This window comes from Aplidium turbinatum, chromosome 3, assembly GCF_918807975.1.
Source record: "Aplidium turbinatum chromosome 3, kaAplTurb1.1, whole genome shotgun sequence".
NCBI lineage: Eukaryota > Metazoa > Chordata > Ascidiacea > Aplousobranchia > Polyclinidae > Aplidium > Aplidium turbinatum.
This window is the reverse complement of record NC_137474.1, coordinates 6,171,483-6,181,563: the sequence shown is the minus strand read 5'-3', so window position 1 is coordinate 6,181,563 and position 10,081 is coordinate 6,171,483. Positions and strand designations below refer to the sequence as shown.

The following is a 10,081-nucleotide window of genomic DNA, read 5'->3' as shown; positions in this document are numbered from 1 at the left end:
GGTAATTTGATTTCGATCCGCAAACAGCGATGAGTTGAAAACCAATTTGTTAAAATCTTCCTCTGAACGCAGTGAGTCACATGCTCTTGTCAAGTCGTTGATAGCAGCAACCTCAGTGGTGAGATCCATTTCTTCACTTTTTAAATAATCTGAAGCCTGTTTATTTAACGAAAATCGTTTATGAGGAATAAGACTAGCAGTAACGAATTCAGTTTGCTTGATGCGGAACAACAAACCATTTGCTACACTATTACCTTCGTTTGACATTTGTTGGAACATTGACAGCAGTGCTGGATATAGACTACATTAATAACCTCATCCAGATTATCTAAACCTGCAGACCATCTAGTAGCCTATCAGATAACGAGTGCAATGCAATTTTTCCAGACATGATTCCCTCCTTTTTCAAATGCTTTTTATAGCCTACTGTACAAAAAATCGCTTGGGAGAACAGTCCATAAAGTGGTAGATGTTAACAATTGTTTCAAAAATTGTTTTGACTGTCGCTACGTTTTCAACACTGTGCTCAAGCACAAGATTTAATCGTTGTGCAAAACAATAAAAATATACCGACAGTTTGGCACCCGCTGCAACTAGGTGTTGCTGTGCGCCTTCAATCCTTGCCTGACATGTTGGTGGCCCCATCAAAACCTTTGTCTATTAGGTCTTGCAAAGCTTGTGTCTCAGCTGTGATAAAATCCATCACCTCAAAATGGTAAAATTAGACTACAATCAATCAATACAACAAAGCGATAACAATGAAGATTCTTCATTTCTTCTTATGTCAATGCTGCAAAAGTAACTTATATGTAAGAAGTTGAAATTAATTTATGACGAAGTCACTAGGCCCCCCTAACCCCCTGCATACACCCCCCAAGTTTTCTCATCGGATCTCGACGAATTACAAAATTGACCCTAAATAGGAGTGGGGTGGACATGTCCACCCCAGTCCACCCCGTGGCGCCGCTACTGGCCACCCCGTTTAGATTACATTACTTACTGCAAATAAATGTAATTTGAACGGACGTTTAAATCTTTTTTTGATCATTGGTTTTCGCTTCAAGTCAACGTAAAGCAAGAGGTGAACCAATACAGTATTGGGAAGAAAATGATTGTTTTTGTCACAAGCATGATACTCGCGTAACATCAAGCAAGCTACGTGAAGATTACGCAACACGTGGCTACGAGTTTTTTCCTTGTTGTTGTTGCGATTGTTTTATTTGTTACTTGTCATTAGTCATTGTTACATTTGTTAGGTTTACAATGGGATTTATTAATCAATAACATACGATCTTTCCATTGCCTCCCTCAAAAATTTTTTTGAAAAATTTTAAACTGCTCATAATATCGCTATAAATTATGACAGCTATAAAATACTTGGAAATAAAATTATCTCGATGATTGATAGCTCCACCTCGTAAATGAATGTCTATTTTCAAGTTTCATTAAAAAAATGCAATTTTCGAAACTTTTTGAGTTTTGTTTGAAAAGTGCACTTAGTAAAGTAGCAGTTTTAACGTTCTGCAAATTTAGACATTTACATAATTCTATTCGAGGAAAGCTACACCCCCTGCCAATTTCCAATAATGAAAGCAACCTTTTTCAATTATATACTCAAGATTTTGAATTATTTTCCGATTTCAATTGGAGTGTACTGTCATCTACTTCATGCTTTAATTTCTACTTTGTTATCTACTTAATGCAGTAATATTGCGTGTCAATGCGTGACAAACTGTGAGGCGGGAATTTATTGGTCTGACATAGGAGTTGCTTGTTACATCATAGAAAAAATTACGAAAACTCGTCTTGTAAAAGTCTGATGCGGGAGTTTATTGGCCTGACATAGGAGTTGCTTGTTACATCATAGAAAAAATTACGAAAAAGTCGTCTTGTAAAAGTCTGATGCGGGAATTTATTGGCCTAACATAGGAGTTGCTTGTTACATCATAGAAAAAATTACGAAAAGTCGTCCTGTAAAAGTTTTCGCCGACATTCCAGTTTTATTCAGCTTAAAGATGCCACCGAAAAAGCGTTCAAAATTGCAGCCCTCCATTGAGTCATTTTTTGTTGCGTCTAGTCAGGATTTCAGCCAGCATGAAAGTGACCAAACGCCTGAACGAAACGAAAGTGTGCCACTGCCAGAAGGCGTTAGCACGATCAGGGAGGTAGAAGAACCGAGCACGAGCAGGATGATCGCTGTTGAAGGGAGAAGCTATCAAAAATCGTGGGAGAGCGAATTCCCGTGGCTAGAATACGATAGATGCAAAGATAGAGCATTCTGTCCGATTTGCAAATGGGCAATTTCGCACAACAAAGTAAATGTGGCGTCGTTAACTCCATTAATTCAGAACTCTGTAAAAGTTTGGACAGAAACTGGGTATGGTAACTGGAAGAAAGGAAAACAAGGTATCAAAAAACATGGGGATAGTGGTATTCACAAGGATAGCACACAAGCGAAATTAGTCTCTGAGCAAGGTCTCCAAGCTACAATTGCTTTATCCGAAAAGACATGTAAAAAAATGCAACAAAATTGTGATGCTATCAAAGCAGTATTCAATTGTCTTTTGTTTCTTGGTCGGCAAGGCATTGCTGTTCGTGGTCACACTGACGATCGCTCAAATTTTTGCGAATTAATGAAACTCCTGGGAGAATACAATTCAAACGTAGCGGAGTGGCTCAACCGTCAACGGTACAAATGGTTAAGCCATGAAATATGCAACGAAATTTTGGAAATGCTTGCTCACAACGTGCTTCGTAATGAAACTGCTAATGTCAAACAAGCAAAGTATTATTGTATCATGGCCGATGAAACAACAGATGTTACTACTAAAGAACAACTTTGTTTATGTGTTCGGTATACAGGTGAAAAATGGAAAGTTCATGAATCACTTCTCGGTTTAATCGAGTGTCCGTGCACTGATGCGGCGACTCTTCATAAGCTAATATCTGATGGATTGACTTCTCTTGGCCTTGACCTTTCCCTCTGTCGAGGTCAAGGGTATGATGGAGCTGCTGCCATGGCAGGAAGACTTTCAGGTGTGCAAGCTCGCTTTAAAGAAACTCGCCCAACTATGCTTTATTTGCATTGCGCAGGTCATCAAGTAAATCTGATCGCACAAGATTGCCTTAAATTCACTAAACAAGGACTGCATGCAATATCAGTGTTAGGTGCTGTTGTTAATTTTATAAAAGCATCTCCGAAAAGACTGGCGAAATTTAATGATTTCATGAAGATAAATGAATCTTCTTCCTCGCCTTCATTGCGCCCTCTCTGTACCACACGCTGGGTAATGCAGCTCCCAGCCGTAAATGCTTTTCTTGGTCACCCAGCAAACATTGATTGCTGGGCCAGCATCGGCTATATGCTGGGTATGTTGGCACAAGGTCGGCAATTTCGTCCAACATTTTGCCAACAATACGCCAACAATTTCAATACATCTTATTAAGCGTTGAAAACGGTCTCAAAGATTTTATTTCAGGTTTATTTGTTTTAAACTTGAAAAATACTAACACAAACCTCTTTTCATGTGGTATTGCTTCTAAACACAGTTGTGTGATTGGCTAACATCGGTCAGAAGCATTGCCAACGTTGTGCCAATTCAAAACAATTTCGGTGTTTTCTTTCAAATTATGCAAATGTATGCCATCATTTTGCTACAATTTAAAATTTTAATAATATGCTATCAATGCTGTTATTATTTTCTGATACCGTACAAGTATATTATGAATATTTAAGACCAGCATTGGTCAGAAGAGTAGCCAATGCTTTGCCAACAAAGTACTTTCATTTCAGTTTGTTTATGCCAAACTGAGCAGAGGTCTAGAAAAAGGTAGGAGTAACAAAACGCGAACGCGATAACGTGCTTGATACCGAAACAGTTTAAAGTTTCCATTAGCCTACACGTTTCCACAAAATAAACAATTGCAACGTTGGCTATATGCTGGATGTGAGGGCACAAGGTCGGCAATTTCGTCCAACATTGCCAACAATACGCCAACAATTTCAATACTTCTTATTAAGCGTTCAAAAAGGTCTCAAAGATTTTATTTCAGGTTTATTTTTTTCAAACTTGAAAATTACTAACACAAACATCTTTTCATGTGGTATTGCTTCAAAACACAGTTGTGTGATTGGCTAACATCGGTCAGAAGCATTGCCAACGTTGTGCCAATTCATAACAATTTCGGTGTTTTCTTTCAAATTATGCAAATGTATGCCATCATTTTGCTACAATTTTAATAATATGTTATCAATGCTGTTATTATTTTCTGATACCGTACAAGTATATTATGAATATTTAAGACCAGCGTTGGTCAGAAGAGTAGCCAATGCTTTGCCAACAAAGTACTTTCATTTCAGTTTGTTTATGCCAAACTGAGCAGAGGTCTAGAAAAAGGTAGGAGCAACAAAACGCGAACGTGATAACGTGCTTGATACCGAAACAGTTTAAAGTTTCCATTAGCCTACACGTTTCCACAAAATAAACAATTGCAACATTGGCTATATGCTGGATGTGACGGCACAAGGTCGGCAATTTCGTCCAACATTGCCAACAATTTCAATACTTCTTATTAAGCGTTCAAAAAGGTTTCAAAGATTTTATTTCAGGTTTAAGCTTATTTGTTTTAAACTTGAAAAATACTAACACAAACCTCTTTTCATGTGGTATTGCTTCAAAACACAGTTGTGTGATTGGTTAACATCGGTCAGAAGCATTGCCAACGTTGTGCCAATTCAAAACAATTTCGGTGTTTTCTTTCAAATTATGCAAATGTATGCCATCATTTTGCTACAATTTAAAATTTTAATAATAGGCTATCAATGCTGTCATTATTTTCTGATACCGTACAAGTATACTATGAATATTTAAGACCAGCGTTGGTCAGAAGTGTAGCCAATGCTTTTATTACTTATTTCCATTTTTAAAAATATCAATAGCCTACAAACCTTTTTTATGCGGTTTTGTTTAAAAATATGTTTCTGTGAGCAAGCATCGGTTAGAAATGTTGCCAACGTTGAACAACTATTCTAAAGTTTTCTTTCAATTTATACAAATGTACACCATCATTTGCTACAGACCAGGCCAGTGAGAAGATAATTTGGGCCCGGTACCAATGAGATCTTTGGACCTCTAAACAGTTTTAAAAATAACGCACTACATCTAAATATACGCGGTAGTTTGTTTGTTTTTCCGGACACCTTGAAGAAGTTACGGGCTCCTAACATTATCCAGAGCCCGAGTTCAAAAGTACTCCCTGAACTCCCCTGACACCGCTACTGGTGGGCAATTCCCAGCTTCAGGAGCAGTCATGTTGCGTCGAAATCTCTCCTCAATTTCTTGAAGCGAGATTTCACAAAACGATTGCTACTTTTACTTTCAACGATCCGGCAAATCGTTTTTCTCCTCCCGCGGTGCATAGAAAAACACTGCAGGCACAATAATTGTTGTGAAAACTTCATTATGACGTCACTACTTAAACTTTGACTGGGCAATATGACGTGTTGAAGTGAAATAGGCAACAAAGCTTTAGAATGCGGCGATGTGTTATATCAACGTGAGGAGATGCAATTTAGCAGAAGAACTTGGTTTGTTTTGATGAAGGAAGACAAAGGCCATGACTTAATCCTTTGCTAAAGGGATTATGACGTCACTCGATTCACTTCGACTGTTCAAGCATGGCGGTTGTGCGCAATACACAATTACGTGTAGAGCCGGAGAGGCGAAAGCACAATGCTTATGTGAACAGCGCTAAGAGGAATTTTCGCTTCTTGCATCGAAAATATAAAAAATCGAATTCAATTGAGATATTAGTTTTAGAAATGATCAATTAGAAATGAGCCGAAAGAAGTTTTAGAAATGATCAAAATGAAACTATAGGAATGACTTACGACAATGTTTATGAAAACCTGGTAAGTGAATGTCTTTTATTCATTGAACCTGAAATAATTGTGTAAAGTCGTTTTTGTCACTAGGCTACGTTTACACAATTTAAAGAAAGTTATAAAACTCAATGACCAATGGAAAACTTTCATATGAAATATTCTCGTGACAAATTTAGTGCCAGTGCTCCTAGATGAGTGCTAAGAAGATATCAGCAAAGTAGCAGAGCTTGTGATGTCCCACAACATGTGTAGGGTTTTGCTCAATCTTTGATTTTGCTGCTCCGGCAGTGTTTGCCTGACTGCTTGAATGTGTTTGTATTTTTATGTCGTGTGGATAGGTCTGTGATGGTTGTAGAGTATTTGCAAATGTAGCTTTCATTGCCGTCAACTGAATAATAATAATAATAACATGTTTTATTTTGCGCCCATTGCGACAACATAGCCTACAGTAGCCTACACTGCGACCTACATACGCAACACACGACTGGAATCCCAAATAAAACTTTAAACGTTGGCTGTCATTTGTAACAGTCGAAAATTTCTGTAACAAGTGCTGAAGCTTTTTAATATGATGGATGAAACCCCTGTCATTATATTCGATTTACATTTTGCAGGTGGCAAATTTAAGTTAAGTTGTTGGCAAAAATGCAAGCGATTGTATCAGTGGACTTATTCCAACTATTATTATCGAACACAACACAGTTCAAGTCATGTCGAGAACAAAAAAAGAAAAAAAAAACATCGTGAAGTCTAAGCACTCGTTTGATTGTTTAAAGAAGAATCTGAAAAAGGTTGTTCTTGGTGAGTACGGATAAATGTTTCTACTACGACTAAATGATTATGCCATTTTGCTCTTTTGATTAATGTATGATGTAATTGTGAAGAGTATTGAGTAATGTATGAAAATGTTTTAGTGGTGTACTCGCATTGATGTGAACAACGAACATGGTGGTTAGTAGGCTATGTCGGCATTATATGCTGATTTAACACTTCTTTTTTTACTTTCATGATTAGACATGGTGATGGCGCACGACAAAGCTGCTGCCGTGCAGCAAATTGATGAAGAGTTTCAGAGTGATTTCGAAATTGGAAGGACAGGCAAGGTGGCCGAAACTGGCAAAAACTAACTTTTGGTGAGCTTGTTGTATGTTTGAAAGACAACTGCAAATGTGTTGCTTTAGTTGTTGAATAACTATCTGTACACGCAATTAGAATGTATTGGAACTTGATTATCGCTCTGCGTGGCGCAGAATCGAATGATAAGTTTTTTGTCACGCACGTTGGAGAGAGGGATATTACCATGGATATTACCTTGATATTGCAGATTGTCAATTAACTTCGTATTATCCTGGACAACAACTGATCAAAATCCTACACTGTTGCCAAACAGCCCTCTTGAATTAAATATTTTTGTTTCATTCGCAGGAATTCAGAATGATAAAGATACGCAAGAAAAAGCTGCTGATGTGCAATGAATATCCATCTGTCAATACGATTTGATGTAGCTTGTTCTAATAAATGTGAAAATATAAGAAGCTCGGCTGTTACTTTGCTTTGTCACAAAGGGAGTAGTGTTGCTTATAAATCCGTGTTGCTGCTGTTCTTTCGCCCAAGGATTAGCTAGGTTCAACAATAAACTTTTGGTGATGAGCGAGGTTTAGGTACAGAGACGTTTGGCAAATGTAAATGCCAATGCTGTTCAGATGTTTTATGCACCAGCTTGCTTTGCATGGCCAACCTTGGTCAAAGCGCGGGCATCACAATAGTCAATAGGTCAGATGAAGCAGCGTCATGGTGCATAAAAGTCAACCAGAATTTAGGCGCCAGATGAAGCAAAATGGTGCACAAGCCATCTTGCCAACGCTGGCCAGATACAGATGCCAACGTTGGCAAGATGAAGCAAAATGGTGCATACAACATTTTGCCAATGTTGGCAAGATACAGAAGCCAACGTTGGCTAGATGCAGAAGTCGACGTTGGCTAGATGCAGACGCCAACGGTGGCAAAATGCAGACGCCAACGCTGGCCAGATGCATCCAAATGGTGCATAAAACATTTTGCCAATGTTGGCAAGATGCAGAAGCCAATGTTGGCTAGATGCAGAAGCCAAGGTTGGCAAGATGCAGAAGCCAGCGTTGGCAAGATGCAGACGCCAACGCTGGCCAGATGCATCCAAATGGTGCATAAAACATTTTGCCAATGTTGGCAAGATGCAGAAGCCAACGTTGGCCAGATGCAGTAGCCAGCGTTGGCAAGATGCATAATCCAACGTTGGCAAGATGCAGAAGCCAACGGTGGCAAGATGCAGACGCCAACGCTGGCCAGATGCATCCAAATGGTGCATAAAGCATCTTGCCAACGTTGGCGTCTGCATCTTGCCAATGTTGCGGCCAACTTCTTGCCAATGTTGCCCCAACAATCAATGTTTACTGGGCAGTATGAAGTCATACTAGATTGGCTTGACACAGCATCGAAAGAAGATGGCATGGATGCTGTCACTCGAAACAATGCCATTAGCCATGTTTTATCCATGGAGAATTTTGACGTTTACTTTTCCTTGCGTGTCTTGCAAAAGCTTTTGCTTATTTTAAGCCCTGTACATATCGCTGTTCAGAAACGCGGGATCAATGTCGGAAAGGTACGTGAATTATTGGAAGCCGTATCATCAACAGTTTCTTGGAATGCAGCAACAGAAAGTGAGGCATCTGCGTTGTTCGACGCATGTAAAAAATCAGCTGTTGATATGGGTTTGCAGTTGCCATCTTTGCCGCGTGGCCGTGGTAGACGTACTGCAAGATCTTTCGATGACCAGCAACAGCAACCGTTTTTTTCTACCGTAGATGCTTACTACCAAAGCATTTATTTAGACGTATTTAAACAGTGTTCTTCTTCACTTTTGTCACGTTATTCACAGCAGGACATGAAAACGATCAATGACATGGAAACAGTTCTGCTTGCCAAGGATCAAGCATCGGAAGAGAACAGAGCTGCTTTTGAAAATGTCACTGCCACATATAAAGATGACATAAACCCAACGCTTCTGCGTCTGGAATTGCAACAGCTGGAAAGTTTTCAACAGCAAAAACAGATTTTTGTTTCAACTATGTCGCAACTGCTTGATCTATTTGCAAGCAATGAAACAATTTCATTAATGCTTCCAAACGTGGTCTGCATTGTGAAAATATATTTATCGTTGCCTTCCACCACCTGCGAGGCGGAGCGATCGTTTAGTGCACTCAGGCGCATAAAAACCTACTTGCGATCTACCATGACGCAACAGCGATTGAACCACGTCCTAATTTTAAATGTTTATCGAGCTGAAGCTTCACAGTTACAACTTGACCAGTTGATTAACAGTTGGATTGACAGAGCTGCTGTGCGCAAAAATACTTTTGCCAAATGTTAAGTGTCAGAGCAGCAACGTAACAATAAAATTCACGACATACTGTAACATTGGAAACGTGTCTTTAAACTTTTAATTCTTTTGAGAACTTGCCTTTTAAGTTTGTACCTTGTGTTTCGCATTTTGCCTTATGCGTTTTCCATGATCTATTGATTGGCTGCTGTTAAATACGCTTTCCTGATAGCGTTGCGTCACTTCAAAACTCACCAGCTCAGTGGCCGAGTGGTTTCGCCTTCGGCTCTGGTGCTGGTAGATCTGAGATCGATTCCAGGTCGGGTCAAACCGAAGACTTTAAAAACGGTACCGATTGTGTTCTATCCTGCTTAGCGCAGTGAGAATGAGTCGGGTAATAATGTGATAACATCGTAAACCTGATACAAATTAAAAATGAGCCCTGTCGCTAAAAGACCTTAGCTGTTGTAGAGCGACAATAAATAAAACCATAACATTATTATTATTACTTCAAAACTCGAGTTCCAACAATAAGTTCAAACGTTTAATGCCGCAGCTATGTGGGCGTTTACCTTGCTAGTTTATGTTGAAATCTGAGTGCATGTTGAGATTCAAATAAAGCTATCCGTTTGTTTATGAGAGTTCGTCCGAGATAGTTTAGACTTCGTTTGAAAGTTGCTTTGTAAATTATCGAGCTAAAAATCAGGTGTGAAAAGACAATTGCATCTACCAAACACGCTTAATAAAAATCAAACAAAAACATGCAGTTTGAAAGTTTTTAGGTTGCCATATTGTGCTATCCGCCACCCCGTGCAAAAATAAAAGTCGGCGCCTATGAGAGG

At 39.0% G+C, this 10,081-nt stretch overlaps 1 protein-coding gene across 1 annotated transcript; it reads left to right on the top strand.

The window, feature by feature from the left end:
- Positions 1-2,189: 2,189 nt before the first annotated feature.
- On the top strand, positions 2,190-9,290 carry LOC145766129 (zinc finger MYM-type protein 1-like). Its single transcript, XM_082577786.1, has 2 exons — positions 2,190-3,347; positions 8,322-9,290. Exons 1-2 carry the CDS (start codon positions 2,190-2,192, stop codon positions 9,288-9,290), a joined length of 2,127 nt encoding a protein of 708 aa, XP_082433912.1.
- Positions 9,291-10,081: the final 791 nt, after the last annotated feature.

Excerpts from the sequence above, each read along its gene's own strand:
- LOC145766129 (XM_082577786.1), top strand. The coding sequence starts at position 2,190 with ATGATCGCTGTTGAAGGGAGAAGCTATCAAAAATCGTGGGAGAGCGAA. Across the intron at positions 3,348-8,321 it reads CAGCAAACATTGATTGCTGG|TATGAAGTCATACTAGATTG; the intron begins GCCAGCATCGGC and ends TTTACTGGGCAG.